Source organism: Centrocercus urophasianus, unplaced genomic scaffold (assembly GCF_019232065.1).
Source record: "Centrocercus urophasianus isolate 14NV4802_14NV808 unplaced genomic scaffold, USGS_Curo_1.0 seq_12, whole genome shotgun sequence".
In the NCBI taxonomy this organism is placed as follows: domain Eukaryota; kingdom Metazoa; phylum Chordata; class Aves; order Galliformes; family Phasianidae; genus Centrocercus; species Centrocercus urophasianus.
Window position 1 is genome coordinate 62832873 of NW_024884364.1, and position 25987 is coordinate 62858859.

The window sequence follows — 25987 nt, forward strand, 5'->3', positions numbered from 1 at the left end:
AGAGCCCCATCCAACCTGGCCTTGGATCCCTCCAGGGATGGGGCGCGCACAGCCTCTCTAGGCAACCCGTGCCAGCGCCTCACCGCGCTCGCATTAACGGATCGATCCCGAGCACCCTCCCGCTGCAGCCCGCTCCCCCGTGCCGCACAGGCCCGCCGCAAGCAGCCTGCGGAGGCGGGCGGCTCCCCCAGCCGCTCCGCAGCCGCGGAAGCTCCGCGCCGCTCGGGCCGCCGGGGGGCAGCCGCCGCCCGGTCCGGTTCCGCGGGCGCGGGGGAGGGGGGTCCGCGGGCGCGCAAGCCCCGTGCCGTCACGGGGCGGGGAGGAGGCGGCTCTGCGGCTGCATGTGTGTGTGTGTATGTGTGCGTGTGTGTGGCGGGGCGTCGTCATCCGCATTCACATGGGGGAGGCGGGGGCCTCGGCCTGAAACCCCCGCCCGGGGAGGGGAGACAGCGATCCCATAAAGCCGCCCCCCCTCCCCCTCTCCCCTCCAACCCAGCTCCGCGCGGCCATGACTTCGGCCGAGCAGACCGTTACGTGGCTGATCGCCCTGGGCGTGCTGGAGTCGCCCAAGAAGAGCATCGCCGACCCCGAGGGCTTCCTGCAGTCCTCCCTGAAGGACGGCGTGGTGCTGTGCCGCCTGCTCGAGCGCCTGCTGCCGGGATCCATCGAGAAAGTGAGTCGGGGGGAGCGGGCTTTGTCAGGCCGGGGGCGGCGGCACGGCGCGGGGGGCACGGCGGCACGGCGGCCTCCGACTCGGAGCCCCCGGAGGTTCGGTGCTGAGTTCCTCCCGGAGACGATGGAGCCGGCGGGAGGGAACAAAAAGCGCTCCCTTAGCCCCGTGGCCGCCGCTAACATTTACGTTTCACAATTTGATTTCCTTGTGCCGCTGTGTAATGCGGGCTGTTGTCCTGCTTGCTTTCTTTATTTTGGCTTTCTGGAGGCCTCCGTGTGCAGGCACACCTCATGGAGCCAACTTTCCCCATCTTGCTGGTGACTACTGAAGGTCACCTGGCAGGTGGCTGTGGTCACCTGGTTTTCTGGAGCCTCAGAGTTGGAAACCTTTGAGCTATGTAGGGTGCTGGGCTTGGAGCGGGCTCTTCAATTCCCCGCAGATTGTCACTGCTTTGTGCTGTTGTCCACACTGCTATGTTTGGCGGCTCGGTGCTGTCCTCATGGACTGCAAGCAAATGGGGGATGTGGAAATGACACTTGGAGCCCACAAGTGTTATGGAAATGACACAGGAGCATGAGTGACACAGGGACCAGCACAGGGACAGCTGCTGTGGCCTGGAGCAAGCTGCCCATGGAAAACGTGGAGTCTCCTTCTCCGGAGTGACTCAGAACCCACCTGGGTGCTGTCCTGTGTGACCTCCCCTAGGGAACCTGCTTTAGCAGAGGGTTAGGCTAGATAGATCTCCAGAGGTCCATCCCAACCCCTATGGTTCTGTTATTGTGTGTGTGTGATGCAGCTGGAAATAATGCATGTCCACTCCTTGGCAGCAGTCACACGTTGGGGTGCAGACCCCCTCAGGAATAGTTTGTTGACAGACATCCTTCTGTCTGCATGACAGCCGTGGTGGTTTCCCAGTCTGTCTCGCTGTGCCTCCCCGCCTCTGGTCTCCAGAGCCCCATGGAGCTGGGTGCTGAGCACTGGGGAAACACAGGGCTATCCCTGCACTCCTGATAAGCCTGGGAGGATGGAGTCTTGAGATGGAGTAGGGAACAGGTTCTGCTGCAGGCACATTGAAACAGATATGAGTGCGATGGAAATAAGTGCTAGGAAAGTGTTTTCCAACTTCACGTGCTTCTGTGTACGGTGCAGCTAGGAGTGGCTTTGATGTGAAAGAGAGGCGTGCTTTTGCTATCGTGTCGAAGGAGACAACGCTTCTGATACTGGGGTCCCTTCCCAACCCCAGACCTAGAGGAGCCTGTGCAGGGGCACAGCTTCCCACAGGAGCTGTCAGCGGGGTGCTGCTATCCATTCTGCCATACAGAGATGAGCCTAATGGTGCAGGGATGTGCAGAGGGTGATGATGAGCTGGGACGGCTGGCAGAGAAGAGAAGGCCTCTCGGCCTGCCACCTACCCCAGTCAGCCTGTGTCCAGCTTTCTGCTAGAGCTCTGTGTATCCACTAATTTCTTTGTTTTGTGAGCGGATCTATACGTAGTTTTTGGCCTTTCACGCTGTGCTTTCTAGCCCATAGGTGCCTTTGAAAGACTCACGAACTCATGTTCCAGTCCAACTTTGTGCATATGCTTTCTCTGTAGTTTCAGTGCGTACCCCACCGTGGTAGCTGGGAGCACGAAAGGAGTATGTCTGAGCTATTTGTATAATACTGTTCTCTTTTTTTCCTTTTACTTCCTGTGGCTTGCCAATAAAACATATAGCATTAATATCCCTACGTCTTTGTATCCTGGTATTTTTTTTTCCCCCCATGTCTTTTTGTTTTTGCTACTACTGTTCATTTATAGAGAATTATTTTTATACTGAGCACGTTTTAAATATGAGTCCCTTTATTCCCTATTTGTCCTGAAAGTCTTCAGTTCAAACCAGACTTGTCTGAGCTCTCACCAGTACCTGGTTTGAGCCACAGATGTAGACTGGTTCAGCTCTCAGTATCATTTAACAACACAACTTTCTATGAATACCTGGCATAAGCAAGAAATTGGAAGACTCCCTCAGCTTATCTTCCTGTTAATACAAAATAGCAACTAAAACCAACAAAGAAGGATTGCTTATCAGTTTCTCGAAGATGTTTTCTAGCAAATGCTCTAAAAGCATTTCTTTCTTTCAAAAACTGTTTAGGAAGAGGACTCAACGCTCACAGGAATTTAATAATGTATTTTTGGCATTTTGTGCTTTGAAAGCCTCTGGGTACCCTGCGAGTAATTAGTAGACTAATTTTAGTAAATAAGGGTTGTCTGCCCATACAAGGAGTGAAGCACCTGAAGGTCAGCTAGCGGATTGTTTTTCAGTCAATAAAATGAATTGGTGGGTTTGAGGGCTGGTCACTGTTCTTCCTGTAGATTGCATTGTGTTTGTCTGCTGACTTTGTGCAGAGTAACTCCTTGTCAGGGAGCATTGGCTGCATTTGTTTACAGAACAGCTGCCTGTCTTGAGCAGCAGACAGGTATTCAATTCATCTGATTCCAGGAACCGTGAATGAGAGTGCATTGGAAGGCAGCATTACTATGCATTGCATCTCTTGCTTTTGGGCTGCTGCTGGCCACTGCTGCAGTTGCGTTGCTTTTGAAGAGTGGCCACGAGGAGGTAAAGCCAGGCAGGATTTGGGCAGAGCAATGGTCCCGATGAACAGTTTTGTAACATGGGAAAGGGACAGAAGGCAGAGCAGTTGCCTGCAACCAACAGAGCAGTGACTGCCACCTCCCTGTGCCCAAACCCAGCGATGCCTCAACTCCTTAAAGCTCAAACTTGCATTGCACCAGTCTGTGGATCTATGCTAGTGGATGGAGAGCTGTACTGAAAGTCATTTGAATGGGAAGCCAAGGTTTTGTGTTACAGCTTCTTTAAGGCTGAGCGGCCCTGGGGTCAGGGAGAGGCTGCTGCAGCCGTACTGCCATGCAGTTGTTCACTGTGTGCATGTCTTCTGCTGCGGAGATCATTCTCCAGACAAATCCCTCCATTGCAGGCCCATTTGACCCACTTTTGGCATTGTAAATAGAGATTAAAACTGGAGCGAGAATTTTCCTTGTCATCCTTGCTTCGCGCTCCATTAAGTTCTGTTTGTACTTTCATTTTTGGCCAGTTGCTCGACTGAAATGTATTACTTTGAGGACAGCTCCATTGGCTTTGGAGGAAACGGGATGTTCTTTTGAGGGGGAAGGATACTGTCTCTCAACTGGGAACTTCTGTGAGGGTCTGTGACCCCTCTGCTATTGGTGCATGCCAGGGACTAAGGACAGCCTTGACTGCTGTGCCTGTGGGGCCTGGCCTCCTGGAGGATGCTTCAATGGTGCAGTTGTGCAAGAGGAGTCATGGGAAGCTGGCTGGGGCAAGAAGGTAATATGTTTCCTCGCTGATGGAGGCTCAGCATACGGTCAAAGCAAAACTTGTTTCTCCCTCCAGAGGACTGGGCACTGGGGTCAGTGTTTGTGGTTATTGGTCGGTGCTGGGTTGGGACTGATGGGAGATTTGACCTAACAGTTGAGGTCTCTGGAGAAAAGAGGCATTTTGAATTTTAATTTGGGAAGAATTGAGCTGTGTGAGAATCCAAAGACGAATGGAATGCTCTTCATGAGCACAAGCACTTGGAGTCTGAGTCCCCAGAAGGAGTGTCCAGGCTGTCATGTGTTGTGACCATCTCAGCGGCATTGCCTTATGGTAAGTGTAAATGCCCTTTGCTTTGGCCAGATGAGCTCTGTGATCATAGAATCATAGAATCACGGAATGATTTGGGTTGGAAGAGACCTTAAAGATCATCCAGTTCCAACTCTCTCACCTGGAGTTGTAAACCACTAAATCAGTAATTTGGTCAGCTTGCCCAGGGCCCCATCCAACCTGGCCTTGAACACCTTCAGGGGTGAGGCATCCACAACTTCTCTGGGCAGCCTGTTCACTTCTCTCTGGTTCCACTTAGCCAAGTACTTCTTTCCTGGTGACAAAGAGTGACCTGACTGCGATGTTTCAGACTTTGCAAAGAAAGGGCAGGTGCCTGGGAGCCAGCACTGATCAGAAGCAGCGAATGTTGCAACCAGAGACCTTTGCAAGAGTGCAAGATGAACTGCAACCAAAGTTGCAGAGACTGAAATCAGATGCTTGCGAGGCAATGTGAGCACCCTGTGAGCAGTACCACCCATCAAGTGGCAGTGCCAGCTGCATAAGCAGTCTGAATTTGGGAAGTAGCTCTGGTACTTGGTGGGACTGCCAAGGTACACCTGGCTGAACTAAAGGACTGCCCTGTCAGTGCTCATCAAGACCCACAGGAAGGCACTGAAGCAGCAGCAGGTCGTCCGAGGACTAGGCCAAGGAGGGGAGAAGCAAAACATTTGATGCATTTGATGTGTGTACGCTCTCTCCCCTTAGCAGCAGTCCTTGCATAGAGACTCCCAAGGAGATTATTTGCTTCTGGTAAGAGTATTCCCTGCTGGGCAGCTGTGGCTGCCTGCACAGGGAGACTGATGTTGCTGCAAGGAGGGTGAGCCTAGCTTCTGGGGAAAGCTAGCCCAAGTGAGATTGTTAAACTGCTGTTTTGTTGGTTTTTTTTCTTTTTCTAAGTAGGTCTGATTCTCAAAAGTGTTCCTATGAGCTTCCTCATGGAACTGTGGTCCACTTACGGAGTTACCATTGACCACACTGCCTTGCAAGTACAGAGTACAGGAGGGGCACTGGTGGAGAATGCTGCTGCTTTTTGCATTTATTTGCTGGCTCTTTAATTCTGGTGGCTCTGATGTACAGAGAAAGACAGTGTGCCAAGGAAGCAGAGGACCAGTATCTGCATTTGCTGTCCCTTTTCCTTCAAAATCACACCCTGTTAATGCTGAAAGGTCTATACAGACCTTTTGATATGCCAGACCTACAGAAGAAAGGGTAATTAATGAAGCTATTAATGAGGGAATTGTTTTAATGAGAAAAAAATACAGAGGAAATTTAGTTTTGCTGATCTTGTTCTCTATAATGCCCTCTCCACAGCTCCTAGAAGATACATTCTTTCTAGGTTTGTGTGTAATACTTAGAACACACCTGGCACTGCCTTAGCCCTTGGGGGCCCTGCTGTTACCCAGACCATTCTCCAAACACCACATGTCTGTGGCTAAGAGCTCTGGGGTGCCCAATGTGCTAGGGAGCAGAATGTTCCTCATTGTTCAGGTGAAGATGCCTATGGTTGTAACTCAAGCCTTAGAAAAACTGCAACTGTGGCCTTAAAATTGAAAGTTTACAAATTCTATGTATGTATAATTCATATGCATACATATATGTATGTAAAATCTGCTTTTGTGCCACTGAGGGGAGGGAGAGGTGTCTTGAATATTCATATTTACTAAATAAGACTTTTCATTTGTTACTGCCCAGTGTTTGTGAAGATGAAGCTTCACAAAGTTTCAGGCACAACAGGGCTTGCAGAGATGCTGTGAGTTGGCGGTGTAGCAGGGGCACCAGCCATGTGCTCTGCCTGGATTCTGCCCTGGGTGGCTGAGCCTTCCTGCCCCATCTCTAGCTGGTGTGAGCCCCTGATGTGGAGCAAAGCAGTGCTCTCTCTGCTCAGCATCGTAGATGTGAGGTTGCAGCTGTCAGCCACCACTGGCACAGGTGATGAACTGAGAAGTTTCTGCAGCCCAGTTCTTCCCTGTGGATCTCAGCAGGCAGAGACCCTCCTGGTGCACGATGGGCTGTTCTGGTCTAGGAGAATGTCATTCAGGTCTCCATTTTCTGGCTCTGCAGTGAGTGCGATAGGAAAATGCTGGCACTGTGCCCAGGGCAGGGTCTCTGCTGTGGGATTTTAGTAGGCCTGTGGAATATTTCCTCACGTTGAGGTGAAAAAGCAATCAAATCCCACACCCCTGGCAGATACAGCTGTGCTGACAGAGCTGTGCTTTCGTTGGCTCCATCGATGTCACCGGGGGAAGTACGGTGCGGCTGGCAGAGGAATTCCCTCTCTGGCATATGTTACATCCACACGGAGGACTGGTGCCAGCACCGCTAGCAGCAGAGCTCTCCCAGCGTAAACAAACCCTGAGTGATTGGGCTCCCACCGCCTCAGCTCGTGCTGCGCAGGCGGTGCTGCCGGGGCTGTGGGAGGGTGCGAAGCCCCCACCTGCCTGCAGGGTGCTCCCCAGTCATCCGCTGCAGTGGGTTTCCAGCAGCCTCTGCCTTTACCCTGGAGCAGAATTTCTTGGTGTTTCTTGCACCGAGCAGCTCCGAGGAAATGCTTTTCTTCCTGTAGGCTCTGTGTGTTCGTTCCTGCGGTTCAGTGGGGCTGGTAACATAGCACAGGGCTTGGCACATCTGCATGCATGCAGATACCATCATTTACTTTAAAACAGGAAAAAAAAAAAAAAAAAAAAATTTAGAAATATCTGGAAATGCTGGAAAAAATACTCATCCAGATGTAACCGGACCTCTGTGTGCGTATTCACGATGCTTCGTGCATCAGTAGAATCCCACCTGGTTCAGTTCACAGAGTGGGTCTACAGGTGGCTCAGAGCTGCAGCTGCAAAAAACAGCTTTCATCCTCAGCTTTCCATGCTTGACATTCTCAGTTTCTTTGTGCTGTCTTAGCATAGGGTTGTTTTTCTTTTTTTTTAGTGTGCCTGGAGATATAAAAATGGAATGGAAAAACTACATGTAATGTAATGTGAAAACAAAACTATCATTTGGAATACCATGATGCCCTTAACTTGATATGTTTATATCTTAGCCTTAATCAAATATCTGTCTCGTGGGAGCAGGTTTATAAACTTTGATGGGAATTTGATCAGGGTCCAAGGGAATTAACAAAAGTACAGTACTTCCACTGCAAAGAACATACTGTTTTGCAGGATGTTGTTTAATACAGGTGCAGATCTGGAAGGATGAGCTCCAACAGCTGTATCAGGCCCACAGTGTGATTTTCAAATGGCAGGTTGAAAAAGAAAAAGTGGCTCTAAGTGTAGTGTGGGACTCAAAGAAACAGCTTATTAAGGCTGCCATGGAATTGATTGACATTCTAAGAACACTGTAAATTTTCTTCCCAAACTTGAAAATATTAGCTGAGGGCTTTGGGGGGCTATTTGCAATAAGGGAGAGAAGCAGCTAAAGCAGAACATCAGTGTGTTTCAGTGCAGGTCACTGTCAATGAAGGCTGGTTAGATGCAGCAGTGTTCTGGGACACATGCAGAAGAAGAGCTTGGAGCTGGAGAAGCCATCACCCAAAGTGTTCTTGATGCCAGGTGCCCTGATGGAATAGAAGCCAGGTGAGCAGGAAGCTGCAGGTGGTGTGGCAACAGGCTTTATAGGTTGGGAAATCTCAGTACCAAAGAGCTACAGTAGAGCAGAAACAGTAGGATGCAGCGCTCCATTGAGCCTAAAGCCCAGGCTGTGCCTTTCTAAGAATCCTGCTCCATATTTTTAGTTTAACTATCAAATTCCTCTACTGTCACCTCATATCAAAGTTAATATATGGGAAAAATGATCCAGTCACATACTGTGGCATGGGACTGTATCCTCCTGATACTTACAGGAGAAAAACACATTCTCTTATGGTTTTATTCTTTTGTAACACTCTTTGAAGCACAAGGCTGGCCCTTTGTGGGGTTTTTCTCCTGGTGTGCCTGAAGGCTGGATCTTTAAACTACACTCAGGCAGCTACACTCACAGTGCATAGAACACCATTAAGGTTGCGCTGGACACAGCTGCTGGTTGGCAGTATCTATTCTGTTTGCTGGTGGTTTCTGTTTTCTCATAACTGGGGTGATCTCTCTTCTCCCTTCATACTAAACCACATTGTACCTACTAGGTCACACTACATAAATGGATGAATGACAACAGAATTACTACACAGAAGTGTTAAAAAATCAAGCTATTGCTATTGTCTTTTATTTTCTTTTATTTTTTTAAGATTTCTCTTACTTTTGCCCACTTTACTCATCATACAAGTGCAAGCAGGCAGCTGGTTTTCCATATAAATAGCTGATGATGTCACCTTCATATTGACTTATAGTTTACTCATTACAGAATCACAGAATGGCCGGGGTTGGAAGGGGCCTCAAGGATCATGAATCTCCGACCTCCTTGCTACATGCAGGGCCACCAACCTCCACATTTAATAGTAGACCAGGTTTCCCAGGGCCCATCCAATCTGGCCTTGAACATCTCTAGGGATGGGGCATCCACAAACTCTCTGGGCAGCTACCTTACAATCAAGGAACTGTCTTTCTGTCTTTTAAACTCATTTATTATGCTGTACATTCCTCTCTTAATTTCTTTGTATACTTTCCCTGCCCAAAAGGTGGTCTTTTTCATATTTTTTTTCTTAATGCAGCTCCTGTTATGGTTTTGCTCAATACTACCTGTCTCTGCTTTGCCCTTTTTAAAGTGCGTTTGCTGTTTTGCTTAAAGCCGTAGACTTTCTGGAGTCATAGAATGGCCTGGGTTGAAAAGGGCCACAATGATCATCTAGTTTCAACCACCCTGCTACATACGGTGGTTGCCAGCCACCAGACCAGGCTGCCCAGAGCCACATCCAACCTGGCCTTGAATGCCTCCAGGGATGGGGCATCCGCAACCTCCTTGGGCAACTTGATCAAAACAAATGTAATGTTAGCTGGCTGCCGTCCATTTGTATTACACCCTGTTTCTGGATGGCAGAAAAATGTAGTCCACTTCTTTGCAGTTGTGGTACATTGCATACGTGTCCTTCCTGAGCTGTCCTTAATTTCTAAAACTGCTCCCTGAGAGTTTTGGCCTCTATCAGTCTGTCCGTGAACCACACAGCAGTGGTGTAGGCTGTTGCTCCTGCTCTGTGCATTACCTTCCCTTGTCTCTCTGAATTCCACTCTGGAGCCCTGATCCTTAATTAAGAATCTGTCAGGTCCCTCTGGAAGTCCTGTCTTTTCTAATTACATGTATTCCTTTTTATTTGTATGACTGTAGCACGTAGAGGTTCCAGTTCAACACTGAGGCTCCTTTGTGCTATGGATGCTCCAGGCCTGTAATAAGAGGGCAGCCCCTGCTAATGAACTGACAGCGTGGGTCTGTGGCAGCCAGGGGAGGAAACAAGTACAGGATAGGAGAGCTATTTAAGCTGTCCTTTTCATTGCCTTTATGTACAGGCAGTCTGTTAAGCTAAGTAATTCTGGAGTATGACCCTACTTCAATCACTGAGGTTTTATATTTTGTTGTTTATCCTTGCTTTCTGAATGCATTTGCTGTATGTACCTGCCTTTACCCTGCAGGGTGATCAAAAGCAGCTGCTATGCAAGTAGTTTAAGAAAAAAAGTTGTAGAGTGCAACTGTGTAGTTATTGTGTATCCCATGTCAGACAGGAATATGAGGTAGAGCAAACCAGAAGGGTAAACGTGGAAATACCCACAGCATGCTCTGGAGGTGTTTGTAACAGTGGGTGTTGGGATGGTTGGCTAAGCTTGAGGATTCCTACTTCTTGTGAATGAATCCAAAGAATCACAATGTATAGCATGCAATAAATGCAAAACTAGCAAAAAAAAAGCACAGGAGGGATGACACTCGCCATGTTCCCTGCAGGGTCCATTGCCATTTGCGTGCTTTCCAAATGCACTGTGATTCCTCCTCAGGCTGTTATATGCGTGTGGGACTTCCTTGGCACTGCCTTTACCTTCTTGTATAGTCAAGACATTATTCTCAACCCATGGCAGTTTACCATAGTACCAATCAATGTGTTTGTGTGCGTGTTTGCTTGAGAACAGTGGAGCTTCTTCCATTCATATTGCCAAATTACTTGTGAAAAACTGTGGTGTTTGTGTAAAATTGATTTGAATTTTGTCTTGAGAAAGCAATAGCAGCTCATGTTTTACATTTCTTTGTTCTAAGGTGTGTTTGCTGGTGCTCGTGGTACTGTGAGGTCAGAATAGTTGATACAAACTGCGCAGGATGGCCCTGCCTTGGTTGCAGCTTGATGTTTGGACTCAGCCTTATGCTGAGCTCCACGTGCTGTGAAGGTAGATATTATGCATGTAGTTTGATTTCCATCAGTATGTGTGAAGCAGGCCTTCCTCTAGCGTAACGTGCAGGCAAAGGGCACAGCACCCAGAGACTTCCAGAGCACTTTGGCTTTCCAGCTCACACAGAAGGACGTGCCCGGGGCTGCAGGTCTGTTTACCTCGTGGTTTGAGCAATAGTTTGTTTGGTTGACTAATTTGTTTAAAAAAAAAAAATCAATTTTTTCTTTTTTTCTTGGGGGGAGGTGAAACAATGCTTATATGTGCTATTAGGTGAGCTAAGCAAGGCTCCAGTAAAGATTCTGCACAGAGGCTGAGCTGTGCCAGGCGTGAACGTGGCTTCTTGGGCTGAGGTTTCTGAGGTCCAGCCACGGCTTTCCACTGTGGGGTTCCTCTTTTCCCGAGGTAGGAAGGAGCTGTGGCTGACAAAAAAAAGCACGAACCAGTGGATTATTAACCGGGTACCGGCACATTTCCCACGGAGCTCTTCCCAGGCTTTTCTCTCAGTTATTCCTAAAGCCCGCCCAGGATTCCGCTCTCAGAGCAGCCCGGTGCCAGGCGGCGGCCGCGCCCCGCCCCTCTCGCTCCCGTTCCCGCTCCCGTTCCGCGCTGAGCCGCCGGGGCCGCGGCAGCCGGGCTGCGCGCTGCACCCTCCGCCCTCGCACGCCATTTCCTGCGCTCCGTGTTTACTTCCCGGTTCAACCCCTTCCCAGGCAGGAGCGGAGGGAGCGGGAGGTGAGGGAGCGGGGGCCGGGCCGCGCCCCGCGGGGCCGGGTCCGCGCTGAGCCGCCGCCTCTTCTCTTCCAGGTGTACCCGGAGCCGCGCACGGAGGGCGAGTGTCTGAGCAACATCCGCGAGTTCCTGCGGGGCTGCGGTGCCTCGCTGCGCCTGGAGGTGAGTGGGGCGCCGAGGGAAGGGGCGGTGGGGCCGGCGGGGCCGGCCGGCTCGGTGCCCGGGGGAGCGGCGCTGCCGCCTTCGTGCCTTTGTGCGGACAAGATGGTGGCGGCCGCCCCTCCCTCGCCGCGCCGCGGGTCGGGGGCTGCGGGGTCGGGGGCAGCGCTGCGCTTCCGCTCGGCTCCCAGCCGTGCGGGGCTGCGCGTGGGGCTGGTAGAGGAGCCGGGCTGCGGCGCGCCGGGCTGCTCGCCGTGCCCGTAGCGCTGCTCGGAGTGCGGCAGCGCGGTGGTGCCGGTGCGGCTCTGCCCCTCTCGTGCAGCGGGCTCTTAGCGGCCACATCGTCCGCTTTGAGCGGCGCTGGGGTCGGCGTGTGGGAATGAAGCGCTAATGAGGGAAAATGGTAGATGTGGTTTCTCCCGAGCATCCTTCGGGTTACATAAAAACCCAGCGAACTGCCATATTTCCCAAACATGTGTTCGCAGGGTTGCACATTAGCGAGTCCCACGTTCCTTTTATATTTAGCTGTGAGAGGGACGTGCTGCTGCCTCGCTTCCTTGATGGGTGTGTGGGAGAGAGAACTGATGTAATCCAAAGCACTGCCCGACTTCTCCGCATTGGAGAGGCACTGTAATCTCTGTTCTTAGAAGCTTTTTTTGCGGTGGAAAAGATGGTTTCTGGTGCTTCTGAATGTGAATTGGCTCTGTGTTGCCTTAACGAGTTCTCAGGTTCTTGCAGTGCCTGTGGTCCTGCCTGTAAGGCTGTGGGGCAGAATATCATTCTAAGCAGGTTGAGCTTTCCTGAGGCTCTGCACAGTGAGCTATCATTACTGAAATTAGTGGTGCAGGGCTTGCACTTAATCCTAGGTTCTGTTCTGGTAGAAGATTAAAAAACAGTTTTTTAGTGCTGTCCCTTGTGAAATTAGACTTCCCCCTTCAAAGAAGATCTGCTAGGATTTGTTGAGAGGAAAGAAGAGTTTCTATGGGATTCAGAAACCAGGCTCTGGGCTGAGCTTTGCATTGTCTCTAACGTTTGGTTTTTTCTTGCAATAGCTGACTTCCCACCCATTTTTTATTTCATGTCTGTGTTAAGTTTTCCATATTTATAACCTCTCTGTGTGAGCACTGACCTAAAATTCAAGTAGTGGAGATACGCGAGCTACAGGGAGTTGGTGAGGGGAGATGCTTCAAGTCTCAAGTCAGAAATAAATTGCAAATACAAAAGCGAAAGGTGGGAAAAGATACAGTGAGTATCCATCTCTTTGTACTCATTCCCTTAGTAGGGCTCTCACTGAGCTTGGAGCTTTTCCAGTTGTAGTTTGCAGAAAGCTTTTGTCAGCTCTTTTGCTCAGAGTGGTAAGAAAGTGAAGAACAGTGATTTAAAAAAAAAGATAATTTTTGTCTTATGCTTGGAGCATGAATATTTTTGAGCATAACCAAATTGTTAGCATGGCTTCAGGGGCTTCTCAGCAAGGCTGCCGGAAACTCCTTTCTTACGTGGAGGCACTTGGCTGCAGCAGCTTCCAGCCCAGCGTGTTGGAACAGGAATTATCCCAAGTTACCAGGAGAGGTGAGAGCCTGGCAGGAAGGGGCACAAATGCTTAGGTTTATGGAGCCTTCTGTATTTATCTTAGGAACTTTGGTTATGCTTGGAGGTTGTCCGTTCCCCGTTGTTTTCTCATTAATTTTCCCAACCCCCTGGCTGCGGCCAGAGATGAGAGGAAGGGCAGCCCAGATTCAACAAGTGAGTATCTGGCAGAGGCCTCTCGGCCGCCTGCTAACCCTGGGCACTTTCTGCTTTCTGCTGTAACAAGGTGTGAGTCAGCCCTCGTAGATCTCTGCTTCACTAGCTGTGGGAACTGGGGAGGTGCCATAGCTTCTCCATGCAGCATTGATGTAATGCTTCCTTACTTGTGGCTGGGTTTGGAAAGAGGGTGGCTGCTTGCTTTGAAGACCGCCTTCTGTTTTTGCGTCGAGTGAAGAGTGTCTCTGAAAACAGTGGCAGAGATTTTTCAGGGGAGAGAAGATTAAATAATGAGTCAGTGGTGAGTATAAATGTCTGACAAACCAGTGGATGTGGTTGTGATCTTTAAATAGAATAAATGTTTGAATAGTGCAGGTAACAAGAAACTCTAGATTGGAGCGGGGACATGTCACCTTCTGTGCATGGATGTGGTGATTTTTGTAACGTGTGTATGCTACCTGCAATTTTGCATGGCTTTACATGGAGCTGACTTAGACCGGCGTTGAGTTGTACGTAGTCAGGTCGGGTGGTTTCTCTCTGATTTTTGGAGCATGGTAAGAAAACAGCACTGGTTTGCTTAGCCTAGGTTCAGCTTTGCACAATCTCTTCTTGTTCTTAGATCTGAAGTTATCATGAGTAAAGCAGAATTGTGGTTTTACCAAATTGTCAGAGCGCTTTGCTTTTTATGCTGCGTGATTCTAGCTTTGGAACTTAGATGTGTGTCTGAGAACTCGATGAACTGCCATGGTTAACAGAAAGATGTGCCTCAGTGGATAGTTTCTTTCAGATGTTTTCCTCTATGGTTTCTGTTTGTTGAAGGATGTGATGACTGCTCTCTGTACTTGAAGATAAGGGCAGAGGTGAGAGTCTTTGTCGGTTTGGGAATATTCTGATGTCTGGAAGTTATCCTTATTTTCATCCTTTCCCCAATAAGTTTAAACTGTGTTTAATGATGTTCAGAAAGCATGGTTCAAATTCTAATGAGAAGTACTGCTGTTCCTCAGGGGAAACCAATGGATCTATTTCTTCCCTCCATGGTATTTGATGTGTAAGTGTTCCAAAACAAAATGAATGCTTAATCTGGGGCTTGCAGTAAGCCTTTGTAAGTTGAAATCTGAGTTGGTAAAACAGAAATAGTTTCAATTAATAACTGTAAGATTGTTCTACAAGTGTTAAGAAAACACTTCACTTCTTAAAATACTGATTTCTCGTATATAGATTAAAAAATATTACACCTGTTAACCACAGAAAATGTCCCTGAGATCTCAACTAGAGTTGAAAGACTGAATTTTCAACTCTATATTATTTCTCCCTTCTGGAAGCTGTTAGTTTTTGCTAAGAATAATCGTAGTGTCAAGTGGTTTGAAGCTTTGAAGCTTCACTGCGTTTGACAAATGTCTGCATAGATGGAACAGACTGTAGGAACAGCTGGCTACTTTGCAAGTTCATAATGTAATGTGCAGTTTCCTTAGGTAGGGAGACAATTTGCTATATATTGTTCTTACCAGTTTTGCTTTAAGAGCTGTTTTTCCACGCAGTTTCACCTTTGTGTGAAAAGATGCTTAACGATGTTCCCTTTTGGGAAGAATGACCTCTTTGTCAAAATGGGTTCCCAGGAAGGGCCTGCAGCATAGTGGTTGTGCATGGCAGACTTGGTTCTAGAAGAGGATTATTAATTAGGTATACGTGATATGGAACTTGCTGCGGATATGCAGTATCTTCCACTGAACACTGGCAGGAGAGGCAGAAATGAAGAAGTGATGATCCTAGAGTGTTTGTTCCTTCCTGAGCCCCCATGAGTTTGTCTGTGGTGATTGTCTCATTCCTACATTGGGTTACTCCGTGCTGTTCTTCTTTTCTGAGAAGTCTCGGTTTCCTGGGTGTTTGCAGTCTGTCTTTTGACCAGAGACGTGTAATAGTCTGTGGGGCCAAAAAGAAGCTCTGAAGAACTTTGTCAACATCAACAGTGGAGGAGTTTGTTTAGTTTCTCTTATATCTTAAGAGAAAAATGGTAGTGCATTATAGTGCTCATTGTTTAAAGCACTGAACACTTGATGTATCCCACGAACGCCACCTCTTTTATCAAAGTAGTGAAGTTCTACTTGATCAAATTCCCAGAGTAGTGTCTTGCCAAGTGTGTCTTGATCTCAAACACACTTTGTATTTCTGACTGTTACTGTGATGGAAAAGGTGACAGCAGGCTAATAGAAAAGTGCAGGTGAGCCGTGGACTTGAGAATCTTTTCCCTGCCTGTCAACAGACCTCCGTACTTCTGGCATTCATGATGGTCAGTTTATTACAGAGGAAGCAATGCCAAAATCAGGGTTTTACTTCCTCAGTGAAATAACTAAACAAGAAATAAAGCGAACCTGGCAATGCCATGGAATGTAAGGTCCTCTGTTTGTTCATCAGTAAATCTCTCGTGCAAGAATTTGCCCTTAAGGTTTTGAACGCTACATGCAAATTTGGGAAATTAAATCTTGAGAGCTATTTATTATGTCAAGATATGCAAATGTGTCAGTGACACAGCTGTAGCCCTGGGGAGAAGTTTGCAAGGGGTGTCAGTGTTGTTCTGTTAGACCAGTTCATCTTTTGGGAGCAGGATTACGCACCTTTTTCTCTTCTTCCCTGCCCCACTCCTTCCACAACCATAGCAATTAATCTGTAAGGTGATGCTGCTTTTTCTCTCTGAGCCTTGTATATTTCCCAAGATAATGAAGGCTGCAGTCCTGTTGCCCTTGTGGCCTTTGAAAGGTATTCTGTAAGTCAACACTCAAAGATCTGTTTGTGCAAGGAAAGTGTCAATTTAAGTTGCTGTCATGAATGGAGCTTCCTGATGTCTGCTAGTGAATTAGGAATGGCTAAGGTTCTAGTAGAGAAGAGTGTTAGGCCAATATTATGATCAGATTTTGTTGTAGATTTTTATTAGATTGGAGGTTAAGATTAGATTTTAAATGTTTGTATACCTGCAAATCCTATTGTATTGCATGGTGACCTAATACTTGAAGCACCCACATAAACTAGTGTGCATGTAGAGTGTGTATGGCATGGTGAATGTGCCATGGACATTGATCCATTTGTCTTAACTTCATGGATCATGTATGAGGGATGTGTGGCATGCCGAAATACACCTAGAGCATTTCAGTTGTCACTACATACAGGGGGAGTTTGGGAGGTGCACATGCTGTGCTTCTTTGCTGTAACTGTTATCTAGTATGTATCTGCTGAGAGAGGTTTTGCAACAGCTTGAATGGGGTAGCTCTATGGTTCGGGAGAGGCTTCGGTATTGCTGCTTAATTTGTGCGGTTCATTTTATTTCGAAGATCTGAATAAACCCTTGCACAGTAATTAAAGCAGAAATATGGTGCACAGTTAATCTAGAATGCACAGCAGACTTCAGCAGTGCACTCTTATGCTTGAATGCAGCAAACAGTGTTCACAAAAGGGTTTTAGTGATTCTTCTGATAGAAGAAGTATGGAAGCTAGGAGAATCAGGAGAACTGGGTTAGTATAGAGAGCCAGAGGAGGGGAGGCTTTTGCACAGAGCATCAGGGCACCCAAGGAAAAAAGGAGTTAAGAGAATACAAAGGTAGTTTGCTGGCTTTTGCTCTTCTCTGGCTTGCTGGAGGAGTTCTTGTTCTGATTTCTTTAGCCCTCCCCTGCCTTCCAGCTCTTTGGTGTGGATTTCAGCAAGGAGGGGCTGCTCTGCTTGCCCTTTAGGAGGAGGAGGGACTTCTCTTCTGCTTAGTTCTGAACAAGGTGTGAGAATGTGTATGAAGGCGGCTCCTGGGCAGAGGAGGTGAGCTCCAGGAGGCATGGTGACAGGAGGAACTGAACACAATCACCTTGCTATTAGGTGTCAGATATTTCCCAAGCCTGTGTGTGACACAGATAGATCTTTTGTCCTCCCTACATACAGTCTGTGTTATAGATAGTACATTCTGTGTGAAACTTGAATACCAGCAGCTTGAGTTATGTAGCATATGTGCCTTTAAGGTGTATTTTTGGACTCAAGCTACCAAAAAGTAGTTACATCTTTAGTGCATCCTACAGTATGTAGCAAGTGGCGTTGGTTGGTCTTTGGGAAACTTTTCTATCAGAAATAGGATGCAACTAGAGGAAAGTTTTACCATAGAATATCCTGAGTTGGAAAGGAGCTGTAAGAATCGTGGAGTCCTACCCCTGCCTCTGTGCAGGGCCACCCAACATTCAAACCCTTTGTCTGAGAGCAGTGTCGTCATGTCCTGTGAGCTCCGGCACTGGGGTCCGTGCCCACAGCCCTGTGCATCCCGCTCCATGCCCACCGCGCTGTGCTGCAGCCCCTTTCCCTTCCCCCAGCTGCCCTCCCCTGACAGCTCCATGCCGTTCCCTCGGGCCCTGTCGCTGTCACACAGAGCAGAGCTCAGCGCTGCCCCTCCGCTCCCTGTGAGGAGCTGCACTGCCATCAGGCCTCCCCTCAGCTCCTCCAGGCTGAAGAAGAGCTGAAGAACGGAAGAAAGTCTGGCTCCATGAAATGGATGTTGCTTTTGTTTGCTGGTTTCAGCGTAATATTTCTGTTTGGGAGCCTTTATGTTGATTCTTGAGTGGGACGATGACGAAATATCAAATCTAGGTCATCTTATGACTTGATGTAATTTCTTAAATGCTTCCAGCGTTGTTACTATTCCTGACTTCTGCTCGCATGCAGATTTCTTGGCATGTGTGGGAAAGGTGATGTACGCCCTGTTGAGGAGAGGAGGTTTTGCAGGCTTTATTTTACAAGATTGTCTTGATGAGAGAAAGTAGCTTGCTTGCTTCCTCTAATTTAAAGGAGGAGGCGTACTTAGAACGCAGTGATTTACCCCTTTCTTTTGGGGGAATTAATCTCACTATGTTGAGCTAAATCTCCAGCTAGTTGTAGTTCTTATGTGTTTTTGCTTGTGCCTTTTATTTCACTATAGCTGGCTGTATGTAGGCATTTCACCAGTTGCTGGGCTGCTTATGGCACTGTTACTGGGAGCTAGCCTGGGGGAAGAATAATTTTTCTGACGTTATTCACTTTTCCTAGGTCTTTACATCAGGAAGCATTGAAAAAAATTCTAGGTAATGGAGCAGTTGTAGTGCTGATAACCTCGGCCTCATCTTACTGTCAATAAGATGCCATGTCCTCGTTCCTCCAGCCTCACCGTTCTGATAGCAGGTCCGGAGGCTGTCGGTGATGTGGGAAGATGAGGCGATGTTTCAGTAGGTGGCAGACTTCTCTGGATCGCTGCAGAGCCGGTGGTGCAGCCTGATATGAGAGAGAGGGGGAAAGAGGTTGTGACACCTTTCTGTCAGTGCCATCTTGTGGGCCGGGCATGAAGCCGGAGCGTGGTGATTCAAAACGAAGTGGGGAAAACCTTCTTATGCGGGGGTGACCTGAGTGGTTTCCTCAGATGTTTCTGCCTCCCCACATCAGCCTTTGCTGTGGGGAGAGTGAGCAGCCCGACAGCTGTCCGTTTCAGTGCCCTGGTTCAGTGTGGTAAGCTGCTGTGCCGCTGGGGGAAACGTGCAGGCTGCTCTTACACCTTGGGCATGTGGGGTCAGAAGAGGGCTGGGGTGAGGGGCTCTCATGCTAAGTTGTTTCCTGAAGAGGTTGGGATGAAGGCTCATAGCTAATAGATGATATTTTTGATTAATTCTGATTAATCCTTCTATCCCTGTAATTCTGTAGCGGGAGTTACAAACAAACAAAGCAACAACAACAAACAAATAACAAAATAAAAAGACACCAAAAACGAAACCCTGAAACCTCACCAAAGCACCAGCCCTTCCAATTTCTTTTGACTTGTGTTTTCGTGTAGCATATGACCACTGCCCTATTTCATCATCAAGTTGGCTGAGCTTCTCTGAGTGGAGTATTTAGAAACAATTAACTTGCAGTTGCTTTTGAGTCTGATTTAGAAACAAAACATCAACAACTGAGCCAAGCCCCTGCTTCAGTACAAATCCTCAGTGCTGTTTGCTTTGCCAGCCCTACAGAAAGCACGACATAGTAGGGAACTGCCTCAGGTGGTCAAATAAAGGAAAACCAGGGAGGGAAACAAGCAAACAAATAGGAGGCATTAGAGGCTGGTGTATTGTTTGTGAAGGACATCCTGGCCTGGTAGCTTTGGGTGATTTTCATGTACTTACATTTTTACACTCCCACCCCTTATTTTCTATGGCCCTTCACATATTTTCCTTTGGGAGGGGGGCACTACAGTGGTCATTAGAGGGAGAACAAGTGGTGTGGTTAGTGATGGCATGGCAGTTTTATCATGAAGGTACTTGATAAATATCCTGTGAAATTTCTGCCTGGTGAAGCCATCTCCCTCTGATGCCCCACTCTAGGTAGGCTGCTTTGCGTGATCAATTTAAGGGATCATTAGCTGTAAGTACCAGTGAAAGCAGTAGATCCTGTTGTGTCTGGAATAGGTGTCAATGCTGCAAAGCAAGCCAGTGTCCTAGTTCTATTTAGGTTGGCTCTCTATCCCTCTCCTCCCATTTCTCCAGAAAGGGGGCTTAACTGGTTGGACTCCCTTGTGTAGATTGCTGAACTGGTGGACGGGAGGGGTGAGGGAGGATATCGTTACATCTTTCCTTTAATGGTGTTTGCAGTGCTGAAGAAAAATTAAATGCTCCTTAATTTGTGGGGTGACTGAAGCGCCCTGAGATTTTTCTGAATAGCACTCCAGTCTGTGGGCTGAAAGTGCAATCACTGTTTTGTTCTTTTGCACCAAGTTCTCCTTTACAGAACACCAGGGACAGGGACTGTGGGCATCTCAGTACTGTCTGCATGCTGCTAGACATGCTGCCTACTCTGGCAGTGACAGAGCATGGTACAGCAGGGTTTCCACATGCCTCCCTGTGGCTGTGCACCAGCCTGCATCCTTTGCAAGCAGAAACCTGAAGTTCAGTTGCAGTAGAGCTAAAATATTTGGTAATGCAATTATTGTTGGTTTGGTATGACATCGCTGATGGTGAATCTCTGTGCAGTGATCTGCCCATCTGAAGAGTCGCTGGCAGCCACTATGGGGGGGTCTGTCCCTTTGTTTTCTGGGACCGTCCCTGCTTGACTGTTTCATCCTGTGCTACTTCTGGGGTGTGTGCCAGATACCTTCTGGAGCCAGCTGCCCGAGTAAATCCACAGAAATCCAACCTGTTCCCTCCCCACCCTTTGAAAAGGAAACGAAGCAGAACTGCCAGAAAGAAATCTGCTTCCCCCAATCCCCTAACTGCTGATACAATGAGCCTGGCTCCTCAGTGTGGGGTCTGAGTGCCGGGTTTGGAGGAATTAGGGATGTGGGTGAAATTTGGAGTCCTGCAGTAGTCTTCAAACAAACTAGTTTTGGTAATCCCATTGATGGGCAATCTCTGTCTGTGTAATTGGAGGCTGGAAAGAAAGAGTCACACCAGGACAGCACCCTGGTTTAGATGAGTGCAAACTGCTATGGAAACACCCTTGGCCAGGCAGGCATCCACCGGTTTGACTTTCCTTACAACTCTGGCAGCAGGCATGCATTGCCTGAGTGCTATTTTTACTTTTATTTGTGTTTAGCCTGTGTTTCATGTTTATTTCTTGTGAAGTGTGAGCAGAAACACCCTTTGCTTTATTTTTAGATGAACTGCCAGGCTCACTGTTTGGTGCTTTCCTGCCAGTCTCTGGTGGATCTGATTTCTTCCATCATGACTGCCTTCCACCCCTCCCCCCAAACTGAACCAGAGTGGAGTGGCTCGGTGTCTGGCATAAAGTACACAACAGAGGAAGAAGTGGACTGGGGCCTCCTCTTTTGGCATCAGTGGGCTTCTGGCATGGCTTAGCTGTGTTGGGGACTGCCAGCCTAAGACACTGCTGCTGCTTATTCCTCTTCTTTACTGAGTGTGTCAGCACAAAGTTATTGGGCTAGTTTGTGAAGAACAGGGAAACAACCCCAACCAAAAGTAAGTATAACTTTGCAGCTGAGGTCAGTTTGTGCTTCAGATATTCTCAGTTCACTCAGTTGATGGGAGATGGAAAAGCAAGAGGATTCATCAGCCCCCTACTTCCAATACTCTCATGTAGTCGCTCAAGTAATGAATAGAAATGAGGTGTAGGGGAAAAAAAAAAAAGAAGAGAGCTCCTAATTCTAGAAGTCTGTCAGCAGGCAAAGCCTAGAAGCAGTTTTATTTAGATCAGCAGAAACAACAAACAGAGGTAGAAGCATTTAAGTGGTTTAACATGCAAAACGTGTTGGAACATTTTTCTTGTGTGTTCTATGTGTTTATTAGCTCCATTCCATAGAGTGCCTTTGAAAATGTTCATCTTAGCTGATTGCTGTGTGCAGTCTAAAAGCAGCTTAAGTGCAGGAATAACATTGTAGTTCATCACTTCCTGTCACTTCATCAGGTTCTTTGTTCTGTACGTTGAAACATTTTAAGCGTGTGGAGATGGAATAATATCCCACTTCTTCCTCAAGATTGATACCCAACATTTAGGAAAGTGCTTACACTACAAGTGTGGAACAGGATACTAATCTATACTAATATAATCATCTTTAGAGTAAGCCATGTAAATCTATCCACCCTACAGGCTTGTGAGTAGAGTATAAAGGAAATTACAAGAGAATGCATTTTCATACCCTTTGCCATGGGCTACATCTTGTGTCACAGGAACATTTTGCAAAAGGGAGTTTTCATCTATAAATACAGCTAAAGCATTTTTGGTGCTTGACAGTGAAACTGATAGAGCAATTCTTCACTGTTGAGATACAGTTGTTGTAATTAGCTGATTAGCTTTGATACTGTAAACTACTGATAGTTGAATTGACCACATCTAGGTAATATTTATGGCCTAAGTTAATTAACTACCTTAGAGGGCTCTCTGGATTTGCCGACGTCTGTCAGCTTGTTCATTTCTTTCCTGCCTATACTTGCTTGTTAATACAGTTAATGTTTTAAGTTTTTGTTATTACTGCTTACAGGGAGAAGTATCCCATTTTCAGATGTCAGTCTGTCTTTCAAAATTAAGTGAATGATTGCAATTTTATTTACAGCTGCTGTCAGCAACCGAGGAAGAAAATATAGATGTGCCATTTAGGGATATCTGTGATCTCAGGAAATACTCTTTGGTACAGAAGTGAGCAGGAATATTTATCATCATTCATCCAGTCACTTTTTTTTTCTGAAGGGAAGCACTGGAGCATTTAGTTGGGGCTTATTTTGCACAGATGTTTTAAAAAAAAAAAAAGAAAAAAGATGGTTTAGGCTTTAAAGTGGGTGGGGTGGCTGCTTACCTTTTCACTACAAAAGCATCTCAGGCCCACAATGCAGTTTTTGCATACCAAGCTTCCCTCAAGTCTAACATAGTGGTGAATGCTACTGAGATGTTGAGAAAACTGAAGAGAAGCTTTTAGGTTTGGCATACGTCTGTATGTGCTTTGTGATCATATGTCGTTGCTTGGCTTTCTGTAGGAAACTGTCCTAGTTTCAGTTGGAAAGCTCATGTTTCTGCTGTGCACTGAGCTGGAAGAGGTGCACACATGCTCAGCTGCTGTGTTACTGAAGCAGAGGGATGACATGACTTGGTTTATACATTAAGCTCTTGACAGCTGTTTCTGTTTCAACTTTTCCATTCTCCCTTTCTTGTTGGCTTTGTTGTCCCATTTGTCAGGAGGCTTACAATCCTGATCCTTCCTTCTGCATGTTCTCGCTAGTGGTTTACCATGCAGTTTCCTTTTTTCTGTCATTGTTAGCCTAGTGTCAGCTGTCTTATTCCTGGCTTTCCAGGTCTCTGGGACGGTGTCATCTCTGCTCAAGAGAAGGATACTTTTCCATCTCTTTCTGCTGCTCGCTGTAGGGTGGCTGTGGTACTTGTCAGTTCCCTGAAGCAGTGGAGAACTACACCTACCTAAAATAGTAGTGCCAAAAGCAAAGAGTGCTTAGGAAACACTTTTCTACTATGAGTATGGTCAAACGATGGGTTTCCTGAAGGTGTGGCTGATGCTTCATGTCTGGCAGTGTCCAAGAGACTGTTGGGCAACTGTGTAGCTGACAGCAATCTGGGAAGGTGTGGGGTTTGCTAAGGCAACTTTCTGTGATACTGTCCTTCCATTGCTTCCAGCTCCTCCATCTGCTGGACTGCAGCTGAAGTTAATCATGGAACCTTCCTTAGACAGTCAACAGAAGAAGCACCTCCTGTGAGCTGCATGGGAGGCATGTCCCTCTAGGTGTAGATGGAAAGGGAGACGGCACAGACATCTGAAAATCTGTTCCCTGAAATGAGGTGAAATGCAGACTTGGCTTTGTCGTTCTTTTTTACCATGCCTCCTTAGTTGTGGGTCCAGCTCTCTGTGCTGATGTTTGAGTTGGGCAGTTGCTTTCTCGTAAGGGCTCCCTCTGCTGGCATTAGCACCTGACCCATCCTTTGTAGGTGGAGTCCTCTGTGAATCTCTAACACACTCAATCTTTTCAGTGTGTGTTTATAGACCAGTTTAAAGAAAAATGAAGTGAAGCCAGAGAGTCTTTAGCTGATCAAAATTAGGTGGTATTTTTATTTTTTCTTGGGGACAGTTTCTGGTACATTTTAGAAATAAAGTGACAGAATAGAGAGCCCTTAAAAACTGTGCTGCAAAGCAAGGGTAGCTGAAAGTTTGGATTTCTACAAGCTGAGTCCTGGCAAGCATTGTTTTCTTGGTCTCATTGCTGGTAATGATGGGGTTGGGACCTTCTGTACAAAATACTGTTAATAAGGTAAGGCATGAGGCAAATGCACTACGTGAAGAATGTTGGGAATGTTTGAACTTTAAGAAAGCGTAATAGAAAATAAATCTGATACTGGGAAGTGTTAGCATTGCTGGGACTGCTGGCCTTGACACTTCAGTTGTGTATTCATGGCAGGATTTTATATCCTTATGTGGTACACATGACTTGAGGATGAAACTTCTCTTGTGCAGAGGCTAAATTGGCCTAAAGTCAGACTTGTAATGAGAGAATCTGTGCTTGAGCAGCGTAGAATGGGCCCAAATCAGCCATAGGAATTTGTTAAAGTATAAAGAGTATGTGTTGCAGCAGAACAACCAAAATATACTGATTGCAGAAAGGTTGCTGATTCGTAGCGAGGCCTGTCAGGCATCTGGTAGTGCACTGGTACCACAGTGCTCAGCATTTCAAGTAGGATCTTTGTGCTTTTGCTTCACTACTGAGAGTTGTGGAGCCGGACTGAATTTCACCTAATTGCTGTCTGTAATTGCCCTGGAGTCTGGATTTGTTCCTGATAGTAGTTAATGCAGGTCTCATCAGAGGGCAGCCTTGTTGCTAGCTCCAGTAGTTTCACCAGATAAAGTGCCCAAGTAGAATAATTTGTACCTTTGCGGTCATGTCTACCATCAGGTGTCTGCGGCAATGCTTGAGTTGAAGTACACTGAGCTCTGTTGGAAGTAAGCATGATTTTAATATTAAGTTGTTTCCATCTTTGTACATCTCTCAGTTGTTGTAGAATATGGAAGCTTTTTAGTCCGAAAGAGGAAGCTTCAGGTGCTCTCCCTCCATGTTAACGAAGGATGTGAAATCTCCCTTATAACGTGAAACTCCTCTCCTTTGTTTTCCTGTCTTTTGAAAACAGCCTCTCCGAGGGGATTTCTGGAAGCAGATGCAGCCTGCCTTTGGAGTTGTTGAGCTGGCTGTTTTGATTGTTGAAGTACTTTCTGCTCAAGTGGCTTGCAGAGAGCGCAGCTGCTCACCTACTTTCTGAGTTGGAAAAGCTTGGGACTGAGTTCTTTGGCTAGCAGGCAGCAAGATAGCACTGGGAGGGAGACACCCTTGTGTTGAAAGGTACTAAGGTGTCATGTAGGACTTAATGGATTAAATTGCTCAGAAAACACTAGGTGGATGAGACTGTGTAGTTAGGGTGATGAGTTGTCACAAAGTAGAACTATTGCTTTGGTACCGTCCAGAAGTCACATCACAGCTTCAGCTTCCTTTGAAGCATGTTGTAGTAACTCAAGCTCAGAAAGTAGCAATTAAATTTTAGAAAGAAAGTATAGGTTGTAGTTTGAATGTCTGTCTCTGGAAGAAACTGCTTTTGCAGCTGCCAGAAGGCGTAATGGGAAGCTATTGCTTTGTGCTTTAAGAGCAATCTTCACAGCTGGGTTTGTTGTCTGGCCACTCTGAAACTAATTATGCTCCAAAGCACTGAATGCAAGGAGTGTATACTGTATGTCTATTACTGTATCAGGTGTGCAGTATTGTATAGCATGCCAATTTTGTACAAAATAAGGCAGGCTATTTTGAAAGCCTTGCAAAGGCTGGTGTTAAAACCAAGGTGGCTTGACTGACTTAGACAAAATAAGCATTTTCAGTCTGTTCTTCAACTGAAAGAAAAGTGCTTTTTAATAACAATCAATAGTGTATGCTTTCAAATATGTGGTGTTACTTCTAGGAGGATAAAAACAGTATATTCACTTGGAATTGTTCATAGGAGTTGAGATGTATTAGAGAACTCAGTATTGTCCTAGGCTGTTCAGCCATGCATTCTGTTTCTTGCAGTGTAAGTGAAAAGATTCTCACCTTTGAAAGAACTTAAATGTATTCCTCTGAATATGAGTCAACTTCTTAGTGTTGTCTTGTATGCATAACATGTCTGAGACAACAGCTTCTTGAGATAATGTTACTGGAGGCTGTTAAAGATGTGGATCCAACAAAGCAGAATTGCTTGTTTTCTGATGTTTCTGGAACATCATATTGGA

At 46.9% G+C, this 25987-nt stretch overlaps 1 protein-coding gene across 3 annotated transcripts in view; it reads left to right on the forward strand.

Annotated features, from left to right (window-relative positions):
- The first annotated feature begins 367 nt into the window (after positions 1-367).
- Positions 368-25987, forward strand: part of ARHGEF7 (Rho guanine nucleotide exchange factor 7) — a 106040-nt gene continuing 80420 nt past the window's right edge. The window contains exons 1-2 of one of the 3 annotated variants that reach the window (XM_042809629.1): positions 368-673; positions 11439-11525. In XM_042809629.1, coding sequence (XP_042665563.1) covers positions 509-673; positions 11439-11525 — 252 coding nt within the window. In that variant the 5' untranslated portion in view covers positions 368-508. Of the gene's footprint in view, positions 674-11296; positions 11367-11438; positions 11526-25987 lie in introns of those variants that run through there. The other 2 variants (XM_042809626.1, XM_042809628.1) reach the window with 2 other exon arrangements.